The sequence below is a fragment of the Sceloporus undulatus genome, chromosome 6 (genome assembly GCF_019175285.1).
Source record: "Sceloporus undulatus isolate JIND9_A2432 ecotype Alabama chromosome 6, SceUnd_v1.1, whole genome shotgun sequence".
NCBI classification, from domain to species: Eukaryota; Metazoa; Chordata; class Lepidosauria; order Squamata; family Phrynosomatidae; genus Sceloporus; species Sceloporus undulatus.
Genome location: NC_056527.1, coordinates 105,035,532 through 105,059,449, shown reverse-complemented (window position 1 = coordinate 105,059,449; position 23,918 = coordinate 105,035,532). Strand labels below are relative to the sequence as shown.

The following is a 23,918-nucleotide window of genomic DNA, read 5'->3' as shown; positions in this document are numbered from 1 at the left end:
CCATCTTCCCTTTTAGTAGCTGGGCTACCTATATAGTATAATGTTTTATAAGGTCTCAATTGGTGACTGGAGAATCATGTGTTTGTTTTTTGAATCATGATATATATCATTGCATTGTATTATATTGGTGTGTTTATACCTTGCCTCTTTCCCAAAGCTGGGATTTCAGGCTTATTGTGAAAAGCATCAAGGTGGTGGCTTAATTCAGGCATCTCACTTGTTTAATGTGAAGCCTGAATTGACCCCAGTTGGCAAACCAGAATCTGAAGCTATGGTTTTTGTTAACCATGGTTTGGTATAATATTTGAATTAACAAACTTCAGTTAAGTCATTGTTCCATCTCAAAGCTCACTGAGTGCAGAAGCATAAGCCCTGACCAACTGAAAATTTGAACAGACAAAGCTCTAGGTCATGATTTGTTCATGCATTTGGAGGCTTAAATCATGCTTTCAGTATTAAAGGTGATGCATGAGCATGAAGCAATAAGAAAAAAAGGCACAGGTAGTAGTGATAATTTGTTTCCCATTTTCTTAAACCATGGATTATAACGTTGGGAATTCTGCTCCAAGACTGGCCAAGAACCTTCTCTATAAGTGACAATCATCATTTTATACATGGCCAACTTTGAGAAGCTTCAATTGGTTCAAAATGCAGCAGCCAGATTGGTCACCAGTACTGCAAGGTTTGACCACATAACACCTATGTTAAAATCTCTTCACTGGCTGCTGAATAGTTTCCAGGCACAGTACAAGGTGTTGGTTATTACCTTTAAAGCCCTACATGGCTTGGGCCTGAGTTACTTGAGGGAATGCCTCTCCCTACATAATCTGCCCCACACACTCAGAACATCTGAGAAGAACCTATTAGAAAATCAAATGGTTAAACTAACAATGACTTCCCACAGAACTTTTACTGCTGCTGATCCCAAATTGTGGAACAGCCACCTGAAGAGATACGTCTTATTACTACCTTGGATGCTTTTAAGAAGGCACTTAAGATGGATCTCTTCTGGCGAGCTTACTTACCCAACTCTATTAAGAGCTCTATTAAATGAAATGCTCCATTCCTTGATGATGATTGTTATGCTGCTATGATTCCTATGTAATTTTAGTATTTTATTGATTGTATTTTGTATTTGTACGTACCCCTTTTATTGCATGTAATCCAGCCTCCATCCACAGGGAGAGGTGGGAAATATAAATAAACTATTTAATATTATTATTTATTAATTTTGGTGACATATGAAAGTTTTATGCGTAAACTGACTGCAAACCTAATGCATAAAAATTCTTGAATAGTCATCATGACAAATGATGATTTTTAAGGTGATCTATAAATAAATGTATACATTTAATGTGTATGGCAAGGTAATTGTCTTTGCAGGGTTGGAATCTACTTTCTTTAATTTGCATATCAAAATCAACAAAAATTTAATAATGAAGAACATAATACTGTATGTAATCATGTATAAGTCCAGAAATTTTGGTCCAAAAATTCACCCCAAAACCATGAGTTGACTTATCCATGGGTCAATATAAGTCCTGTACTTTAACTCATACATATTATATATACATATACATATACTGTATAGTCACTTCCTTTTTCTGAGTAGTGAGGCAAAAGGCAAATGCTTTGTCCATTTTGGGAGTACCTAAAAGAAGCACCAACCCTCTCTACTCTCTTATCCATCCAGCTTTAGGGTGAACAGAATTTTGTAAGTTCTTTGGCATCGTTTCCCTTTGCTTCATCTTTTACATCCTTTGTTACATGTCCCTAAGTTTTACTCTCGACTAATCTGCAGGTCATATCAAAATCCATAATTTTGGCCCCAAAATTTGCCCTCAACTTATACATGAGGTCGACTTATAGTCCAGTATATACAGTATACCTTGAGAAATCCACTGAAATGCAGTCAGTCAAATAAAAGTAACATTAAATCAGACAGCCTTCTAACACTTTGATCATCTAAATAATGATCAAGCCGTGACCATCATTTAAAAATCAACAGCATAAAACTTCCCCTGTTTTTGAATGAAATCCAGGCTCTTGTTTTGGCAAGTTTCACAATGAACAAGTTCAGTGTACTGTAATCTTTTCTCTCTAAAGACCATGGATGATATTAAAATGTTCTCTGGCAGTCTGGAAAATAGTGGAACTGGAACCCCATGTACTAAATTTGGTAGGTGTACTATTAAAGCATCAGGAAATTAAAAAAAGCAAAGCATCTTGTGCAACCCATTGTTGAAAGTTATGAAATAGGAGTCTTGGGGAATTGCAATTTGGGGGTCCATTTGCCAGATTGGGAAGTAGGACCCCAGGTGCCATAGAATGGGGGTGGTGAATTAGGATCCCCAGTTCAGTAGCTCTGAGTGAAGCAAAACTTCCCAGTGAGTTCTGGGCAGTTGATAGTTATGGTCTAACAGTTGTAATTTGTTCTTCCCAGGCCTATTCAGAGTACAGCATGATTGTGTTAATGCTGGCCAAAAATATTTATTTTATTATGTTCCATACAGTCATATCTGCTTTAGGTCCTTTTGGTGCTGTCTTTCTCTTCTGTTAGCACTAGGAGAGAACTTGGTCAACATCCACAGATATCAGAATTGATAGCAGTGAGAATAAGTAGACCCACTGCTTTGACAAAGCTATGTATGTATTCCATAATTGCTGCACGGTCTCTGGGTTTTATGACTGAAAATCTGGCTTGAGTTTAAAAATGACCAAACATAAAACAAGTTTCTATCTTTTGAAGCAGCAAATATTTTCTTACAGTAAAACCAAGGCATATTGTACATGGTTTTCTTCCTCTGCATTTCATCCTCCATATAGCCTGTAGGTCAGACTGAGAGAGTGACTGGCTCATAGCCTTGAAACTATGTGGTCAATGCATGCTGAAACCTCACTGCCAAAAAATGTTAACTTTCCAGTGGTTGGTCAGTGGGAATTCAATGGCATTCATGACTGTATGTATAATAAGAAAACCATATATAAATTGCATGATTTACAAAGCTATAGAAGTTTGGCTTTTCACCAGAAGGGGTTTATGTTTACTTCCATGTAGCAAACCCACCCCAAATATGTTGTGTATCTCTTGCTCTGGAGATTTTTGAACACCTTCTAAGGCAGTTGAGCAGTGCAGTACTGTGCTGTTAATTCAGCTGCACAGCCATCAGGCTGACAGAGGTATGTGTGCAACAGGATTTGATGCAGGGGCATGCTTTTAAACAGGCTTATCTCCTGTAGGTACCCAAGTGTGTCATGTGAAATTCTGACATCAGACGTCACACAGATAAATGATGCACTGGGTGAGGATGAGTCTCTCCTGAGGCGCCTGTACAGCTTTCTTCAGACTGGTGGTGTTCTCAACCCACTGCTGGCCAGTTTCTTCAGCAAAGTCATGGGGATCCTTATCAACCGCAAGACTGATCAGGTAACGTCTCACATACACTCGGGCTTACCAAAGGGAGCTTTTTGCTGTCTCAGCTGGTGTTTATATGGTTTTGTGTGACTAAGTGGTTTTATGTGGCTAACAGAACTTCCATCACCATGCTCTCTAACATGCTTATATTGGGTCTTTGGAATAGCTTGGAATCTTTGGAAGCCATGTTCATAACAGGTATGTGATGAATATCTCCTTAGCAGTGCACCCCCATGTGGCGATACTTGCTACACACCATATGAGGAAGCCAATTGGTTTCTGAACATTTCTTCTGAACCCCTTATATTGTAAATACCAACTATTTCTAAAAAAGGGTGCACCCAAAGTAGTTTGAGAGGATTATTTTTTTATCATCTGGAAGTGTTAATGTCAAATAGACACATGGTGGATTTTAATCAGACATAAAATGAGCACTGTTATTGAGTTGATCAAACTAGTGAATTCCTAAAAGGTTTTCTGATTGGGCAGTTTGTGAAATAGGTTGCTTGACAAGATGGGCCTTTGGTTTGATGCAGCAGATATGTTCTTAGGTTCTTATTTGTTGTGATACAGGTTGAGTCTCTTATTTGGAATTCCAAAATCCGAAATATTCCAAAAAACACAACATTTTTCATGAGTGACTGAGATAGTGAAACTTTTGCTTTCTGATGGCTCAGTGCATAAAATTATTTAAATATATAAAATTACCTTTGGACTATGTGTATAGGGTGAATAGGAAACATAAATGAATTTTGTGTTTAGACATGAGTTCCATCTCCAAAATATCTCATTATGTACATATATGCAAGTACAGGTATTCTGAAATCCAGAAAAATCAGAAATGCCTATGGTCCCAAGCATTTAGGATAAGGGAGACTCAGCCTTTATTTTTAATGATTCCTTGTCCCTCCCTTTGTGAATTCCAGGGTAGCCACATGGTGTATCTTCCTCTTTAATCTTCATTACGTTCCTATTGTGAAACGTCTTGAGTTTTATAGACAAAGATGCCTAAGATATGTTAACAATAATAAAAACTTAAATGAGCTAGGCTGAGACAAAATAACTGACTCAAGGTCACAAGTGAGCTTCATAGCTGAGTGGCAATTTGAACTGGACCTTCTGGACCCAAGCCAGAATTTTTCTCTTGGGGTCCTCTGCCATAGCCACCACCACCATATCTTACAAAATGGAAAATCATCACATCTGTGGCAATGTCCAGTATAGCCCATATCTATTCAAAGTTGTTCATGCACCAGTTGTCAACTGACTTGCTTGAAATATACATCTCTTTTGACAGAGTATGCCATAGTTTGGTTCCTGTATTTTCAGTGGAAATGTACAGCCCACCTATGTCCAGAGGAGGTCTTACCTTTTCCACAAACTTGCTTGTCTGTTTTCCAGATAGTTGCCTTCCTGCGCAAGAAAGATGACTTTGTCAACCTGCTGCTGTGCCACATCGGTACCTCGGCCATCATGGACCTTCTGTTGCGGCTTCTCACCTGTGTGGAGCAGCCACAGCTCAGGCAAGATGTATTCAATGTAAGGGCTCTGTTATTCATGCTCCTGTCTGCCTTCTTCTTCCTTGAAAGAAGAGAAAGCATAATTGTATGTAGCACCTTAGTGATGAAATAAAAGTGTTTTTAAGTAAAACATTTGCGTTATTCATGGGAACAAGTACAGTGCTACCTCGGGTTACGAAATTAATTCGTTCCGCCGCCCCGTTCGTAACCCGATGCATTTCGCAACCCGAAAAGGCTTTCCGTTAGCGCTGGAAAGCCGCGCGTTTAAATTTCGCGCCGAAAAAAATTTCGTAACCCGAAAAAACCTTCGTATCCCGGAACAGTTTTTTCCAATCTAACTTTTTCGTATCCCGGAAATTTCGTAATGCGATCAATTCGTATCCCGGGGTACCACTGTAGAAGTGCAAATTATGTGGTTAATTGATCTTGGATGGAGAATATGTTCATTCATTGTTAGAATGTTTCTAATTTGAAGCCTTGTGATATTTGGGTCGTCAGGGTTTTTTTGTGTGTCTGTCTGGATAAGTTGAGCTAGAGAAGCAGCAACATTACCTATCAATAAAGAATTTCATTATAGAAGAGAATAAATAGTTAGTACTTATGATCTAGAATATGCATACATTTATAGTATTTAATCCAGATTTCCTTATCAAGCAACTGGAAGCTTCTTCTCCTGGTACTTCAGGCACTGTCCTTCCAAACAATCTCCTCAAGCTCTTTATGTCTTGACTAATATCTGATTCTCTCATTGTTCTTGGGGTTATATGGAAATGTACCTGATCTCAGAATATTCCCATTCCATACAACAATTGTCCCTGGGTCCATACAGCTTTGTGCAGCAGCTTTTTCCCTGCAAACATTTTGATCTTTGGGGTATTCTTATCTTATATCCTACAGTTCTCCATACAGTATGGTTTCATTCAATTACTCAGAATGAATATCTATTGCTGTATCAACATTACAAGGTATTTCATTCTCCAATGTCTTATTATTAGGATTTCCCTATCCAGAACTGCATGGCATCTGCCAGAGTATTAGTACAGTTCTGGAGAAATAGTGCTACTCAGAGGACAGCACTCTGGAGTGTTATTGGAGTACTCCTTATATGTGTGCACACATGATATTAACCATTAACACTTTGCAGTGGGTAACTGAAAAGTACCGCTTTGCTTAAACTTAATTTCTTTTTTCCCCCTCTGTAATATAAAGTGGCTTAATGAGGAGAAAATTGTGCAGAGGCTCATTGAGATGATCCATCCTTCAAAAGATGACAATGTAAGTAGCAAATCTACTTTAGTACTTATTTTCTCTATGCAAAGAATCTATCATGTGTTTGTGGAGATGGCCGAGAAGTTGGGGTTTATGCCTGGGATGGGCAACTGATGCAGGTTAGTGGGCTGCATTGTGCCTCCCCCACCCCCAAGTTCTTAGAGACCTGCCACTGCCATTAACACTTTTTTCCTGCTCTGAAATTGCCCCCAAGTTGGGGGGGGGGGGGTCAGGTTCACCACTTTCTGGCCTTCAATTCAGGAAAGACCAAAAAAATGCTAAGCTTTCCTCCTACATATTGTCAGGGATTCTTTTGAGTAAAAAAATTGAGGGTTTCTAGGGGTCACAAAAGCAGCCACTTTCCCCATTCCTGGCTTAGAATTTATTTCTGTTGCCTGCTCTCAGTAGAGAGAAATGGAAACATGTAGCTTAATGTGTGGTTGGTGAAATGTGGACTTTCCAGTGTGGCAAGCTGCTGCTCTCTCTGGAATTGATCTTTCAAACTTTTTTTGCTCTCTGCTTTCATCCCCCTTCGTACAGCAACATTCCAACGCTTCACAGTCTTTGTGTGACATCATCCGGCTGAGCCGTGAACAGATGATCCAAATCCAGGACAGTCCCGAGCCAGACCAGCTTCTGTCCACACTTGAGAAGTAAGTGCTGGTCTGATGACACTGTTGGCATCAAGGGATGGATACCCTTGCACTGAGCTTTGAAATAAGGGTCATAAGCTGAAATTGATTTGGCAAAGAAAGACAAACTTACATCTGTTTAGGGTAGTGTACTTGATCATCTTGAATTTTTGAATAAATTCTTAGTTATAAATAGGAATTGCGGGTAGTGGCTTTAAACCTCTCATCACTGTGAATTTTCTTTGGTACTCAGTGTCCAAACACCCTCATAGGGTTATTCTTTGTGATCTTTTTGTAGTCAGACATGTTGCATTTATGCACAGCAGCATCTTAGAAGTGACTTGCAGCCCCTGCTCTTGAGTGGGGATGCCCTGTGTTGCTGCATGCCTCCAGGACAAGACCAGAGTACCTTCCCCTGTTTCTCTTCAACTGCCATCTGAACAGCATTATGGGAAGCTTTTGGTCCACAGGTGGGGACCTTGTTGTCCTGCACTTAATGAACTAGGCTTATATGGCTGGGGCTTATAAAAATTGAATTGAAAATATCTGGAGGCCAAAAGTTCCTCAGCTCTGCTTTATTACATCAAGAACTGTTCCTCTGTTTTACTCTTTAGTTTATCTTTATTTCAGTCTATTTTATTCTCTCTTTACCTCGGTGTGGCATGCCTATAAGAATCTCACAGATTGACACCAACACAGCCCCAACACTTTAGAGCATATGATTTGTTTAATAACCAGTTTCAATTCCACTATTTTGTGTTCAGGCAGGAGACGATTGAGCAGCTGCTAAGCAATATGCTGGATGGAGAACAGAGTGAGTCTGTCATTGTCAATGGGATCCAGGTCTTGCTGACCCTGTTGGAACCACGCAGACCCAGGTGTGTGGGGGAGATAGGCAAGGTCCTACATGCAGAGGGAAACATAGAAAGGCTAAAATATTTGCAGGGTTGTATATGCTGTACTTTGAACAGGTGCATTGTGCTTTCAGCAGTTTTTCATTCCATGACTATTGTGATGGGCTGATCAGAAGCATATAAAACATGGGAACTCTCAGTGTTGATTTTGTTTTGATTCCCCAAATCCTGCTTTCACTCTTGTTTGTACCCTTTATTTGTATCATACTGAAGATTTTCTTTTCCTTTCCCTATGTACATTTATATCCATTTTCAATACACACTTTCCCTAATGTTACATGTGTTTGCACATATTTTTCCCATTTACAAGAACATGTTCACACACATTTTTCAGTAAAATATGTTTTAAAAAATATATATGAGTTTGCATGTATTCCGTTTTTCCAGAACGTACCAGAAGCTTGATATGTTTGAATGTCCAGTGCAAGATGTATTTTGTTGTGGGAGGTATAATATGCATTTTTCTTTTGACAGTTTCACCTCCCAACAAAATTATTTTTCATTCTTCCATGCAGAGACTTGTGAAGTCTCTAGTAACCAGATTAGGGGTTCAGTAGGGTAAGGTTAGGATTTGTTGCATAGTGCTCTACATCTTTGCAGTTGAAGCACTCTCCTGTTCTGAGCATCCTTATTTTCCCCCACATAGCTTTGTATTTTTGATATCTCAGTTCTTGTGGTTAAAGCAAACAAAGCCTTCAGTATTAATTTTGTTCCAACACTATAACTCTGAAAATCAAAATGAGTTATGTCGAAGGAAGAAAGACAGTTTCAAATATAATAGAGTAGGACACCTGACATAATTAACTTTATTTGCATACTGTACTCAAAGATATTGAATTTCCCTGACATAGTATCTAGATACCTTAGAAGTGCATACAGCTGTAGCACTTTATTTCAACCAACCTTGTTCTTTCCTCTGTTTCTTGCAGGACGGAGCTGGGTGGCATGGGAGGCTTTTACTGCAACATGGAGGGGCAGATGGAAATGACTGGGCCCAACTGTGAAGTGGCTTCTAGCCAGGCGAGTCAGGGCACTCTGCTTGCTATCAAACAGCGTCTCAGGGAGCTTCACCGGCTGCTCCTCGACCCGCCAAAGGTGTGCATATATTAGCTTATATTGGACATGAAAGAGGTGGGTGGCCTGTGAAGGCATCTAAGAATTTAAAGAATTCTGGGAGTGGAAGACACCCTCAACACATTGCCGTGGAATATGAGGGGAGTTTTTGCAGAAATCCCAAGCTATTGTGGGAGCTGTGGTCTAAATTATTTGGAGGTGCAGAGTTTCGTCATCCTGGCTGTAGAATAAATCAACATAATCCCACCATAGCAGCAGCCACAAGCCTAAGTTTTTGTTTTTTGTTTTAATGTGTTTATATTTGAGAGGGGTAGTTGCAGAGTAAGGGCACCTTATTCAGTAGTTGCAGTACTGTTCTTTGCCAGGAAAAATAGTGGAAGCAAGGGGGTATGTATCTTAATATTCCCATCATCTTGGTTCATCCTGAAAGAAGCAATGAAATGTCTTGGCAGTCACCAGTGAAGTGTATGGGAGAAATTAGCTACTTGGGTACGTTTGGTGATGGAGGTGAAACACATGTCAGGAAAGTATTTTCTGCATCTCTCCCCCTCTGACAGAAAGAGCCCCTACAGACAACATGGGGGATCCTGGACCCTCCATTAGGAAATACACGACTGCATGTGGTGAAGCTGCTGGCCAGCTCACTGGGCACCAACAATGCAGCTCTGCAGAATGAGATTATAGAGCTCGGTGCCCTTGACACGATGTTGGTGAGTATAGTGTTGTACCCGTCAGCATTTGCTCCATACTCAGTTCTTCTTCTAAGAGACTCTTACCAAGTAAGATGTTTACAGTTTTAGAAATATGACATGCCTACCATTGTCATTACTTTTTGACATAGGACAACACTTGTTCAAAGTGTATGATCTTGAAATTATTTATTACTTAATCAGTAACAAAGCTTGCATTTTTAAAAGGTTTACAGGACCTGTTCTGAAATGAACTTGAATTTAAAGAAAAGCCATTGGTGAGGTATTAGGGCTGTCACTTGGTTAGAGAACTGTTGGTTGATTGTTGGAGTTTGCATCAGTTTACTATCAAAATGAATTTGCAATGAGAAAAACAATAGTTGTAAGGAGAGAAAAACAAATGTTGGCTGAAGATGTGGTAGTAGTCATTGTTTAGAATAACCATTGTGCTTCCCCCTTCCTCTCTCTCTGGGGTAGATTCTTCATCTACAATGGCATTCGCCACCTATCACTTTTCTAACTCTCAAATTCAAAATGTTTGAACAGTCTACTATGCAATTTACTAATGGCACCTTTTGTGGTTGATTTGAATGTTTGAGTTAATTTACATTCATGATTGCCTAAATATTACAGCTTCACAAAGTGGTGGGCTTTTTCTTAAGAAACTGTGCTCTTGATTTGGAGGACTGCAAAAGGTTGTGGAGTGTAAAACTTAATTATTGCATAAATTACTGAAACTCTGCTTCTGTATTTTGTTCTCAGGACCTTTACTTTAAGTACACGTACAACAACTTCTTACATGCTCAGGTGGAGGCCTGCCTTAGCAATGTCTTCAGTTCCCACACTATAGACGAGACCATTGAGAACCACTCTGATTCCCTCCCAGTTAACCCTATCATCCAACATGTAAGTTTCATGGGGTGAGTTGGATGCCTGTGGTTTCAAGCTCTTTCTATACAGATAGATAATAGATTGCTGAATGCAGGATCAATCTATTGCTTTTGTTTTCAAATAAATAACCAGACATAGAAGCAGAATTTTTTTTAAAAAAATTGAGGCCAGTATGGTTTCAGGAGCTAGGAAGCGACCTGTAAAATGAATGGAACTGGCAATTTACTAATCTGCAATCTACTGTAGGGATGGTCTACATTAAACACATTTTTGCCATTTGGCCTTCAAAGGCTTTCATCCAGACCCTATTTAATATTTGCAGTTTAACAGAAACTACCCCCATCGCCTGCTTTTATTTTCCTGTACACCCATAATGCTTAGAAATTTCTAAAACTATCATCTAAAACCATTAAGCTGCTGTTTGACAAACTGAAATCCTTCCTATTCCAATTCAGGTGTTGATTTTCATGCTATGGCATTCTTCTCATACATGGCTGCATTTTGCCTTTCTCTGTAGCTGCTTCAGAAGTGTCGCTTAATCCAAAGAATCTTGTCTGCCTGGGAAGAAAATGAACAGTCTCAGTGAGTATTTAATGGAGATGGCTGGGGTGGGGTGGTTAGTTTGTTCCTTTTCTTCTTTCCTCTTCCCTTAAAAAGTAAGTGTTTGTGAGCAATCTCAGAAGTAAATAAGAGCCACCTGGATTTCAGAATCTAAGAGTCTGTTATCTTGTCAAGCAAGGATTTTCAGAGTGCATTATAGCTCCATGTAACACTCTTTTGGTTGAGTTTACCAAATTCTGATCTGCCCTCTTCTTTTCCTGGACTTCTTTGACCCTTTCCCCCCTCATTCTCCTCATTCTTTGGTACTAATCATTCACAGTTTCTGCTCATTGTATCTCATTATGATACTTATCTGGCTTTTCTCATTCCTTTAGCCCTTTTTATTTTAGGGTGAGGGTTTCAGGGTATGTTGGGGAGGGGGACACTACACTTTGCAGCAGTTTTCAGCTGTTTTGGGAAAGTTTGGTAAAAATTGGACAATTTCAAATACATTTGTAAGGGGCTTTTGGGGTTTCATGGGGACTTTAAGGGGTTGCACTTTAGGGCCCTGAGGGCATCACTCCCCAACCCCGCCCCCCAGGTCCACTTTAGAACCTAACCTTCCACTTAAGGTCCTTATATTCCTCCATGCACCTTGGTTACCACGTCCACTTGTTATTTGGAAGACCCTGCTGGTAATGCAGAAATAACATGCAGCTGAAATTCCTTCAACTCCTAGTGTTCTTAGAATAGACAGACTATAGTCAGGAGGAAAAGATCTGCTTATGAAGTGAACTAAAACTAATTTTATAGGGAGTGGCTATGTCTCAGGAGTAGGCCTCATTGAATCCCAGGTTCAACACAGGCAACAAGTCATGGGAAAGTCCTGTGCTTGAGACTTGGAAGGATGCTGTCAAAGGAACAGCACTAGTCTAGATGGGAAAATGTTCTGACAGATTGGCAAAATTACATTTTGGACTATGGTCATTGGAATCTCCTAGCCAGCATGGCCACTGCCATATATTCCTTGTTCTTTTCTGCCTGCCATCTACCGACTATGCATTCCACCCCAGAATAGACTGATTATCACAACCCACATGGTCTACAAAGATCTCTCTTTCCCTTGTCATTCCACTGGTATCCTTCCTTGTCATGATATTTAGCAGCCTCCACTCTCTGTCACTCTCTTCTCTTGCAGGGTGGATGGGGGCAGGCGTAAGGGCTATATGGGGCATCTCACCCGCATTGCCAATGCCTTAGCTCAAGGCTCTGAGAAGTGGCCGCACTCTACTGTGGTCAAACAGCTCTTGAAAGGTAATCAACATTGCAGCTTCAGGATGAGCTAATTGCTATAAACAAGAATGACTTAAATAACTTCTATTGCTGAACAGAGCCTTTGTCTTATAGTAACATTCTAGAAATTCAGTTCCTGGTTTTTCAGGTGGAAAAAATATAGCCCCCCCCCCTCATTTCAGTGCTGGTGAATCTGAGCTGGAATCTGCTCTTTATATAGGGAATTCTTTTCTAAGGTAAAGATGGGGCTAATTGTTGTTGTAGATAACAATTACTGTAGTTTTCCTTTAAGAAACCTTGATTAGAATATTGTATTTATAGAATTCTGCAAATGGAGGTTTAGTGGAGGCATGTCATATGGATTATTTGCTCTCTGATTTGCTAGGAATTAAGAGAAGATACTTTGGTAGAAAGAATTTAAAAAGTCAAATAGGTGATGCTGATTATGTGGAAGTTGTGCTAAATTAGGGGTGGAAATCATGTGGCTTGTAGGCCTTGCGTTGCCCTTTGGGAGATCCTGTGCAGCCCTTGGGACCCCCCCCCCCCCCAGGACTCTGTTGTTCCTGCTGGGGGGGGAGTGGCTTTAAAAATCAATTTTCAATCAAAAAACATTCATTTTAGGAGGTTTATCCCACTACAAGTTATTTTAGGATGAAGGGTCCCCCAAATAGCCTTAAAATTCCAGAAACAGAACCTGAGAGTGATGAGATGTTGTTTCCAGTTGCCCAAATGATGTCAAGAATTGCAATCCTCTGAAGTTCCAGAAGAGCTCAAAATGACAGCATGCAGCCTTGTGGACTCCAATATGGGTCAACCCTTATACTAAACAAACAAGTGTGACCCCTTCAAAATTGGGAAGCCTCAATTCTTGCACATGGCTGGGAACTTTACACATTATTGTCCTGTCATAATAATAGACAGTTATCTTGCTCCATGATCTCAAAGCAGTATCTATGGTGGCTCTCATCTCATCTTAACCTCCTAAGTATTGCTGTGAAACAAGTTAGACTGAAACATAATGACTGACACAGGGCCATCTGGCAAGGTTCATATCTGAATGGGAACTGGAATTGAAATTCCACCCAGCTTCCCCTACCTGGATCCATCACAGTCAATCTGATTATTGCCTACCAATTGATTATCTCTGTTAGGAAAGATTAGAGCATAGCATAGAAAGAAGACCTGATGACTTGTGGGGGAGATGACCCATCCCTGTAACCTGTTGGAGGAGCATTTAAAAATTCTAGTTATTCCTAGTAAGCAGACACCAATACTTGCAGATGTTTTTTTCTCCCTTATCTTTTGAGGGTTATAGAGAACGAATTAGACAAAGCTATGAAGGAGAAATCTGAATGAAATACAGAATCTTTGTATTTAAAAGCCCTGTAGCAGATAGTAACTTGTGATGTTTTCTCATAATATCATTTCAAATGCTTCTCTCTGGAGAAGAGAGTTCCAAGTGACTTGTGTAGTTGCTCCCTCTGTCCATTGCCCCTTCTGCAATGCTGTTGAGTAAGGCTGTTCTGTTCACTATTCCTGTACTTCCAATTCACACTTTTTGCTTTTCAGAACTACCTGAGGAGGAACAAGAACAGTGGGAGAGGTTTGTCTCTGGGCCCTTGTCAGAAACAAACAAGAAGAATACTGTGGATCTTGTAAGTCTTCTATTTTTGCTACTTCTGTTTTATGTTGCTGTCTTACTTGTTTATGAAATAATTAGAAAAGATGCTACTAGAAATGGAAAGACGACCTGCCCTTTTCTGCACTTACAGCTCTTTTTCCTGTTAATCTTACACTCTATGGCTGGCATCCTGTTATGCAGGCATAAGTTGTGCTGTGCATGTGGGATGCAGTTTGTAGATGACAAATAATGGTCATATCGAATTGATGGCAGCATAAGCTGATTTCTTCATAGAGAAGGCCATAAAAACAAATCAAATAGCACGTATTACAATTGCACAGTGGCATGTCAGCCATGTATGTTGACTATCCACAAAAGTTGCATACATTGAGTTTCATTATAATGGTTCAGTAATTCAGTTGTAATATAATTGAGCCAAAATTAACTTACTTTGTTCTGGAAGTGATGTAGAATCCTGGCCTGTATATTCTGTGTTTTAGAACTCCTTGGAAAGAATTGGTGTTTTTGAGTTCAGTTTTAAGCTCTTACATTCTCAGTTGAAAGAAAGTTTTCTCTAGACAGCATGTTTCAACCAAAATGTTCACCGAAGTGGTGAGACTATTGGGAGATGGGGAGGCTCAACATTTTACCAACATGTCTGCGGAAAGAACTTGTGTGAGGCAATGCTGGTGAAAGTGAGAGTGGAATTGGGAGAAGAGTTTGAAGAGCTTGTTAACTCTGACAATAAAGGGGGAATCAACCTATAGAGCATTGGAAGTCCATTGTAGGCCAACACTTCTGGAGGGCTCCAGATTAGAGAAAAAAATCATAGGAAGTAGATTCTATTAGCTTTAGTCTTGGGGTCTTCATTCTCTGCCCTCTACATGAAAGACTGAAGTCTATTTTTTCCCCTGTCAGAATTCTTCTAACCAAGTTTCATTTTCATTAACTTCAGGTTAACATGCACAACCTCCACTCATCAAGTGATGATGATGAGAATGACCTCAAGGAGTTCAACTTCCCTCAGGAGGCTGTTCTGCAGCAGGCAAGTGTGTAGCCCCATTGAGGGCCTATTGGATAACATGGGCTAGAGCAACACACACATTTTCGATTACTCGGGAGCCTAGAACGTTTTTTAAACTCTAGGTAGAGCTGATGGCACCTGATCCAAAATTCTTTCTTATTTCCTCTACAATCTCTTTCTTTTCCTGCACCAACTTATGTGTAAATTATTGAATAGAAAATAAATTCATACTGCATTAAAGAAGCCTAGGATAGTTTTTTTACACGTTGGAAACACATTGGAAACCATGGCAATCATAACACCTAATATTTAGGGATGTATTCTACATGGTTTAGATTGCTTGAGATCATATAGAATCCTTGTTCTCTCAACCGATGACCTCATCCCCTTAAAAGGAAAGATCCATCTATGATGTAAGACAGAGATGCTTGTGTAACCTGCTTTTCCCAGCATTTCTGTTCACTCTGTTTTAAGGCACTGAGTATGGAATCCTGTTATTTTCTTCTTTTTCCCCCAGTTGTTACTCTAATTGCCTTGTCTTGTACATTGCTTTGTATATTTCACACAGGGAGTAATAAGATAATATAAAACAAATGAGTAATCCAAACAGATGCTATTCAACTCAGATAAATGTGGATTGGGCTGAGTTCAGATGGAACTCATTTTGTAAATTTGGATTAATAGCTGGGAAGCAATGTTTCATTGGCTTTTTATTTTTCTTCCATAAGATCTAGATAGTCTCACTGGACCTAACTACTTCCTGTCCTCCCTATCCCAATTGAACTGTAATTCACCTTTATCTTGTCTTCTCTTTCTTCTCCTCATACAGGCCTTTGTGGATTATCAGTTACAGCAGATGACTTCAGCATTCATTGACCACTTTGGCTTTAATGATGAGGAGTTTGGCGAGCAAGAAGAGAATGTCAAGTTAGTGATGGTCACTTTCTCAGTTACTTATTTTTGTGCTTTGTTTTTGTGTTATCTTTCCTTTTCTAACCTGTTCTGTGTTGTCTATCTGAGAATAAACCTCATATCCTGTGTATACAATCGAATGACATGGGAGAATTCTGTGTGCTTCAGGAAGGAAGTATGCTTTCATGAGAGGCTCAGAGCCAGAACCTGAAGAAAGGTGTAATATTTATCTGGAGCTCCATATAGGATTGCACCTGCCTGGACTTAGAGTGAGGGAACACCTGTCTTCCTTCTGCTGGTCCTTTCCTGTGTTGGTTAGACTGCTTGCAATAGCTTTCTGCAAATGTGGGGTGAATATCGTGTGTGTAATGTGTATGTGCTTGCACACAGTACACCCACATGGAGTGACAATGCACAATGCAGACCTGGGAAGAAGGTGAAGAGGTCTGAGGCCTGTGGCCATTTATCCTAACAAGGAATCTACAGGAGATACTAGGTCAGCCTTTCAGATATGTTGGTCTACAACTTTCATCCTACTTGATCATCGGTCATACTGTCTGTGGTTGTTGAAAGTTATAGATCAGAAGTTCTGGAGGCCACAATCTTGGGAAGGCTGTGCTTTATGCACCGTTTTGAGTGAGCACTGTTGATAAGCATTGATTGATTTCTCATAGAAGGCAGATGAACAATCTAGGAAATAAGGGTGAGAATGTGGAATCTTTGCTTTACACATCAAGGTGTTCATCTGGGCTTAGGATTCTTGGGTTCTCCCTATGGAGATTGATGGCTTACATGAAAATATAAAGGAGCCCTACTGGGTCAGACTAAAGGCAGTACTTCCCCAGTGCTCTTGATTCCTAAAGTGGCCAATCAGATGCCTCCAGGAAACCCACAAATAGAGAAGGAAAGGTTCCATTCAAGTTTGGAAGCCACACTGGGATTGTACCTGGGTTTCAGTGCCTTGCTCTGTTCATTCCTAAAACAGTAGTCTGGTGAGGAAGGCCCCTTGTATTCCTAGATCCTATAACTATCTACCTAATTTATTTTCTCTGTCAAGACTGCCCAGCAGTTTGTGCTTTGCCAGTTCTTTGTTCTTGTTGAGACCAGCATGAGTCTTCTCCTTTGGAGGACAGAACTAGTACAAGAAAGAGGGAGTCTGGAAGCTTATTAGCAATCCCTCACCCCACCCCCAAGAGCAATATCTTTCCCCAGCCCCCCCAATTTCATGTGTCTGCCTCTCTTTCTTTCTCTCTTTCTCTCCCTCTCTCTGCCTGTCTGCCCTGCAGTGCTCACTTCCGACAGCTGAAAAGGTAATACCTAATATGCTGCTGTGCTCCTTTTATGCCATGGTGGGGCATCAGGCTATATGTGTCCCCTCCATCTTTGAGTATCTACAATATTGCCTCCCTTTGTCCCAACATGGATACATCACCCAGGTGGATCAGGCTAAAAGTGAAAGTCCAGATCTAGTCTGTGCAAAAGCACACTGAGACTATCTTGGCTGTGTTAAAAGTGTGGTTGACTGCACAAAACGTTTTGGGAAATAAGATGAACTAAAATGATATAACACAGATTGCTGGAATGTTTGATCAGGAGGCTGACTTTCTCAGGCACTTGCTGATGGTTACAGCTGGTGCATTGATTCAGCTGATTATGTCTGTGTATAAGTCTGTTTTGTTACATCTATTGTAAGGCCTCTGGTTTGAATGTAGATTAGATTTATTAATTAATTAAAAGATTTTGGAACTGATTTGGGGGATGTAATAGCTATTACAGTGCCAGTATACTGTTGAAAAACAAAGTATAGCGTGCTCTTTTTAAAAACATGCACAGCATTACATAATCCAGGGCACTGCAATACACAAACTGCAGATTGAAATAAAATTATAATAAGAGGCTTAAAAAAATTAATGGAGCCACACTGATTTTGAAGGAGAATTAATTGCATAAATTGTGGGCTCAAAGCCCATCTGTGTCCTCATCGATGTTCTGCCATTTTTGGTTCCTTGCTGGGAGCAGGGAAGGGATCTGCAGCTTTTGTTTCATTTGGGAAAGAGTTAATGGAGAAACATATGAAAACTACAAATCCTAATGCAGGTGGCGAGTTGATCTGTTAAAATGTTAATGTAGGGAGAAGCTTGAGGTTTTTTTGTTAGTTTGTTTTGGCATGGCTGAAAGAAAAGGAAAAATAGGATTGTAGCTAAGACAGAACTACAACATGGAAAGTCTTCTCTCTTTCCATAAACTGATCCACTGTGGAGCCTTAGGCTAGCAGCTGTCTCTGTCTTGCCCTCCCCCTTCTGCAATGGGGATATAATATTACTGACAGTTATCTTTTGGAAAGTTGTTTTGAATACATTCTCTCAAATGCTGCATAAGAGTGGAATAGTTTATTCTTAACTCTAAAGCTTCCAAAACCTCAAAAGAATAAATTCCCAATCCACCAGGCTATATGGATACTTCTTTCCAAACTAAACCTTGCGGCTGTTCCATATGAGGGTACAATAACGTCTTCCAACTCCCATCTTGCTCTCTTTGCTTTGTTTCAGTGCCCCCTTCGATAAGACAGCCAACATCACTTTCTCCTTGAATGCAGATGATGACAGTGTAAGTGCAATTTCTCCAGAGCTGTCTCTTCCTCCCCCACCTCTGAACTTGGCCTATAATATCAACTACCTCTCCCTTCCTTCCTCCCCATAGCCCAACTCCAACCTTTTTGATATCTGCTACAAGGAGCGAATCCAGCAGTTTGATGATGATGAAGAGGCTGATGGTTCAGATGGGGAAGACATCTGGCAAGAGAAAGAGGCTGCTGTCTCATCTGGCTTGGTCCCGCCCACTGCTGTCAGGTGAGGGAGGATGCCCTGTACTGTGCCTGAAGGCACCTTTGGGTTCAATTAAACTTACTCTGGGCAAGGGTTCTGGTTGCTCTGGCCAGGACCAGGTGGTCTTTTTCTTCTGCTGCTGCTTTCACATAGCTTAGATTATGTGGGAAGAGAGCTACCAGTTTTAGTCCTTCCTCCACCTAGTAAGCAGGCTGCCCCAAGTTATCCTTTCTACAGAGCTATTCCTTACATCTTCTCTTCCCCCTACATTATGGTTTCAGCTATTTTAAGCAGGAGAGTAGTTTTCTGGTTCCTGCCTGGCAGTAAACACAAGAGTACACCAGGACATTATGGCACTCATGACTCCAAAGAACCCTCTGTGGAAGAAATCAAATCCAGGCCTGTGATGTATTGGTGTAGACAGTATCTGCATTCATATTATAAGCATACAGGCATAGTCTTTACTCATTTCCTATCAGGTCTTTGCCTCTTTGCAAGCCCTCTCCGTTTTTAAAAAAAATAACATTGTGAAGTTCCTGTCCCTCCTCTTGGCGGGAACCAGTTTTCTAAATAGTGTCCTTTGTTCCGTGTTGGTACATGTTTTGTTCTTCCAAGACACAAGCCTTGGATTTCTTTCTGATCAGTCTTGTGCCAGAAGGCTGATGATCCTTTATCCCTAAATTCTTATAATGACAGTTTAAAAAAAAGTTATTATTTTATCTCATCAGATTGTCCTCTATTCCTACTCAGTGGTATAAAAGAAGTCCTATATTTCTTTACACCAGTGATCTCCTTTTTTATGCCCATCTGCTTTGTAGAGAAAACTTTATGGAAAGAGCAGCAGTATCTCCATTTGTCCACTAACTTGACATTCAACTGGAGATAAAAAGATTTGCTGGTCTTAGGAATATCTACATATGTCCCATTTCTTTCTCTCTCCCCCTCCTCCTTTGCAGAAGCCTTGGCAGTACAGATAGTGAGGACAGTGAAGACTCAGAAGAGGGAGAAGGGGGTGAAGAAGATCCTGGCGGGGGAGACGGAGGTGCCATCCATGTCAGCAACGGCTGTGGTGAACAAACAGAGATGGAGAGAACGTTAGAAGGTGAAAGCTCTGTGAGGTATTTGTGTTGGTGGGAGAAAGAGGTCAGTATGGTGAACTGGAGGCGTTGTCATCAGTTTACTGACTTGGGAGTACTTCTAAAAAGTCCAACCCAATATAGCCAGATTAGTTGTGGGAGGGTGGTTGTGAGTGTGGAATAATCCTGACACAAAGGATGGTGTCAGGCCCTCTGTGGTTTAATTGGCTTTGCTGCATTAGGTGTGAGCGCCAGATTCTTTTCCAAGGTTAGGGAGATATGTAATGACCAGGGCTCACTGTACTTGTTAGCTCTAGTTAGATTTGAACCCCTGTACAAATCTGTTACTCCATAGATCGCAGCTGGGCAGACGGTTCCTCTGATCCTTCATCAGTATCTGTGGTGTCCTCGCAATCTGTAGCAGCTGACACAGGAGCAGCAGTGTGGGATCAGTCCAGATCAGACACCTCCCAAACCACCATAGATGAGAACTGGGCCTCATTTGCAGAGTCCACAACACAAGAGAGGTGAGGCCTTCTAATACTTATGATCTTCTTGGTGCCCAGTTGAAAAAGGTGTTCGGTGAGGAACAGGAAGGTGGAATTGAGGGGACGCCCTCATCACGTGCTAGGGTTGCCTGAGGGCAGAGCACCCACACGCCCTGCAACCCTAGCATGTGATGAGGGCGTAACAGTGGCGGCTCCCTGTAAGCATTGAGCGGTATCCACACGCCACTGCCATGGCCCTAGAAGAACCAGCAGAAAAGTTCACTGGCAGTTTGGCAGCTGCGGCTTCCCTCCGGCAAAAAAACAGGTGCCAGGAGATGAGTTTAGGGCAGCAAGGAAAGAGCTCTGTTGGCATTTGTTCCCCCCCCCCCCCACTTCTTACTATTTTATGTCTTTGCTTCTCTAGTCCCTCCACAGCACTTACAGGTTCTGCCTCCCCTGCTGTCTCTGCTCAGGAAGTGACGCAAAGCAATGTATCGTCAGCAAGAGGTGAGCAGTGCTCTAGTTCTTTTGAAACAGGATGACTGAATCCAGGATAAGCCACCAACTTCCTCTCCAGCACCATTTGTCTATAATCCATAGCATCTACCAGTGTGTGCTGTTTGCATTGCTCATCTTTCCTGTTAAAAAGCTCAAGTAACACGTTCTGCAAAGCTAACTAAATTTTGGTTATCTTTGCTCTTTGCTCTGAAATTTGTGCTGTATTATCAGAGCTGGGGAGGGATATTTGATTTGTTTGCTTTTTCATCCATCCTGCTCACAGTTCCACTTGAAATCTGAATTAAAAGCCTTAGCAGTGACAGTTTTTAAAGGGAACATCACATGGTATCACAAATACTATATGCACCGTTACAAGCTCTGTTAGCAACACAGCATGCCAAGAATAGGCTCCCTGCATATTACTGTTTGTGTAGTTTCTGTGAGAAACTTCCAGGGAACGATGCCTGGGGGGGGGGGATGCAGACAGTGTGGTTTGGTTGCATATTGCTCTGTCTAGCACCTCCAGAACCATCTCCTGCTTGTATACCTGATAAGTTTCCTTCCCCACTCATACACTTTTGCCTTTATTGTGTATGCATATTTGATGGGATTTTTTTGCCTTTCTTCTGCCACCTGCAGCAGCTTCTAATGTTCAACAGGACCCTCCTGCTCCAGACACAGGCCCCTCTGGAGGAAATGACCCATCAAATCCCTCCACTGTGAGGACAGTAGCCAGGTAAAATTTTAACCCTGAAGAGTTGAGAAGGAATGGATAACCAGCCTTTAATCGCATTAATGTTGGCAGACTCCTTGAGTAATGGACAAAACTCTGAGAAAAAATAACAAACTATTGGTGTGTGTGTTACGGTTTCACTCTTTTGCCACAATCATCAAGGCAAGTGTGACACTACCTGCTAGTGAGCATAACAGGCAGTTAACTTGGTTCCCACATTTGTGATTGCAGAGATGTGGACGTAGTGTCCTAGCAGCCATTTCATTGCATGTTGGGAAGAAAGTGAATGTTTGCCTAGATTTCAGAGTACACTCAGCCCTCCTTATCCACAGATTCTTTTATCCAAGGATTTAAGCACCCACAGCTTAAAAATATTCCAAAAAAGTATAAATTCCAAATAGTGAACCTTGATTTTCCATTTTATATAAGGGACACCATTTTGGTGTGCCATTATATTTAATGGGAGTTGAACATTCATGGATTTTATTATCCACGGGGTTCCTGGAACCAAACTCCGGTGGATAATAAGGGCCCAATTTACTTCAGCCACACAAGTCTAGTACAGTGAACATCCAGTAGAAAGGTGTGGCGTGGATTTTGCTGGCTGTAACTCAATATAAGGTTAACTTGGCATGCTCACTCCTCCCTTTGGTGAAGTTTTCTTCATTGTTTCTGCAAGGCAGAGGAGGTACTGCCTCCATCATACTGATGGGGGAAAAGGAATGTGGTGATAGTGGTTTAAATCCAATTAACAGTCTCAAGTAGAACATACATATTAAAGCAATGAGAACTTGGTTAGTGAACATTTAAGTAACTTCAGTTGATTGGATGGGTCTGTTCTAATTGGGGATAAGCAAGAAGTTTTGGTCTGCCTAATATTCTAAAGAACCAATTAACAGATGGTTAGAAATAGGATATATGCTGTCAGATTTTAATGACTATGGATCTACTGATGATTTCATTTATTTATTTGAAATATTTTCATGTCGCTTTTTGAGGTAAAGCCTCATCAAGGCAGTGTACAAGGTAAAAGTATTCGGCTAATTTAAAAGCATCCACTGAGATGAATAAAACATAATAGCTTATTTTGATAATCTTTTTAGATTTCACATGCCCTGGTATTCTCTAAGGACAGGTGCATAGAAGAAAGTTAGTACCACAAGTCATACATGCATGATAAAGATCTACAGGTCTGCAGAAACCACTAGTCTAAAATGTGGCATCCAGATTAATAACTGTAGTGAGAATGTGGATTTTGTTCTTTATTAACTCCATTAGTTGCTGATTGTTGTTTCTAGACTAAATTCAACATGCTAAAATTCTTTATAGCAGTCTTCCCTAAGCAAGTACTCTTCTGGTGTTTTGGTTTACATTCCCATCAGCTCAAGCTGTTAAGCAATGCTGCTTCACCAGGGGACGGATTTTATCTTGTCCCCTTTCATTTTTTGTTGTGTTATCATTAATCATTAAATTGTATCTGTTTTTGAGAGTTCAATCTGAAAAGGGGCTTAAAATCACCTAAGTGATATTTAAAATGTTATACACCTGAAAGACTGATACAAGGGAAAATTCTGCAGAGGATGCAGGGATTGCTGGTCCTTCAGGCATGTCTCTGATGTGTAGTACTTTACTTTATTCCACAGTAGTCATTGAGAGCCATGCACTTCCGTGGGAGAAATACTGATGTTTGGGGAAATGGGCCCTTTGCTAATAAAATATAAAGTGGTTGAATATGATTGGGAGAGAAGAACATCAGAACTATTATCTATTTATAGCAGTTGTGTATTATGACTGGGAAATCCCTGTTATTCATGCCCTATAACCACTTGTATGTGTTACATCCATCTTCCACAACAGCACAGTAGAACCTTCTCCATCTACCTCTGATTCCACCCAACCACTTCAGGGGATGACAGAGGCTCTACAACCTGAGCACAGCTCCCCACAGACAGAACAGCAGCAGCAAGCAACGGCCAGGTAAGGTTTTAGGAGCAGGTAAATGAGAGACAGAACAAGTCTGATAGGTATTGTGAGAGATGTCTGCCTTCTCACTACAGGGGTAATCTAACAGCATCTGGCAGGCCACAGGGTTCCCACAACTGCTTTAGGCATTTGGAAAATGTGCAGCTAGTGCCTGGTGGAATCTTCGGCCTGTTACAGACTGCCAAAATAAAGCTGCTTCGGGTCTCCTTGGAGGTATGCTGTTTAAATGATGCATGTATCCTAACAATCCAGAAGCTGCACCAAAGCTGCACTCCAGTGCTTAGGAATGGAGTGTGGCTTTGGCGTGACCTCCCGACTCTTAGGACCCATGCATCATTTAAACAGCATACCTCCAAAGAGACCCAAAGCAGCTTTATTTTGGCAGTCTGTAACAGGCCGAAGAAGTGAAAATGAAAATTCATCAAGTTTTCCAGTGGTCAGGATGGGCCTTCTATGTCTTGGATATCCTTTTCCTCTCATCTTTTACTGTTTGAAGCAATGTATCATCATACAGTATATGA

The 23,918-nt window shown here is 40.8% G+C and overlaps 1 protein-coding gene across 4 annotated transcripts in view; it reads left to right on the top strand.

Annotated features, from left to right (window-relative positions):
- Window positions 1–23,918, top strand: part of PPP6R1 (protein phosphatase 6 regulatory subunit 1) — a 48,589-nt gene that overhangs the window by 21,630 nt on the left and 3,041 nt on the right. For 2 of the 4 annotated variants that reach the window (XM_042472941.1, XM_042472942.1), the window contains exons 3-22: window positions 3,241–3,427; window positions 4,817–4,954; window positions 6,145–6,210; window positions 6,745–6,857; window positions 7,601–7,714; window positions 8,680–8,845; window positions 9,382–9,534; window positions 10,276–10,419; window positions 10,922–10,986; window positions 12,143–12,258; window positions 13,807–13,892; window positions 14,814–14,903; window positions 15,712–15,809; window positions 18,344–18,401; window positions 18,495–18,643; window positions 19,576–19,721; window positions 20,051–20,222; window positions 20,608–20,690; window positions 21,321–21,417; window positions 23,272–23,391. In XM_042472941.1, coding sequence (XP_042328875.1) covers window positions 3,241–3,427; window positions 4,817–4,954; window positions 6,145–6,210; window positions 6,745–6,857; window positions 7,601–7,714; window positions 8,680–8,845; window positions 9,382–9,534; window positions 10,276–10,419; window positions 10,922–10,986; window positions 12,143–12,258; window positions 13,807–13,892; window positions 14,814–14,903; window positions 15,712–15,809; window positions 18,344–18,401; window positions 18,495–18,643; window positions 19,576–19,721; window positions 20,051–20,222; window positions 20,608–20,690; window positions 21,321–21,417; window positions 23,272–23,391 — 2,361 coding nt within the window. Of the gene's footprint in view, window positions 1–3,240; window positions 3,428–4,816; window positions 4,955–6,144; window positions 6,211–6,744; window positions 6,858–7,600; window positions 7,715–8,679; window positions 8,846–9,381; window positions 9,535–10,275; window positions 10,420–10,921; window positions 10,987–12,142; window positions 12,259–13,806; window positions 13,893–14,813; window positions 14,904–15,711; window positions 15,810–18,343; window positions 18,402–18,494; window positions 18,644–19,575; window positions 19,722–20,050; window positions 20,223–20,607; window positions 20,691–21,320; window positions 21,418–23,271; window positions 23,396–23,918 lie in introns of those variants that run through there. The other 2 variants (XM_042472944.1, XM_042472943.1) reach the window with 2 other exon arrangements.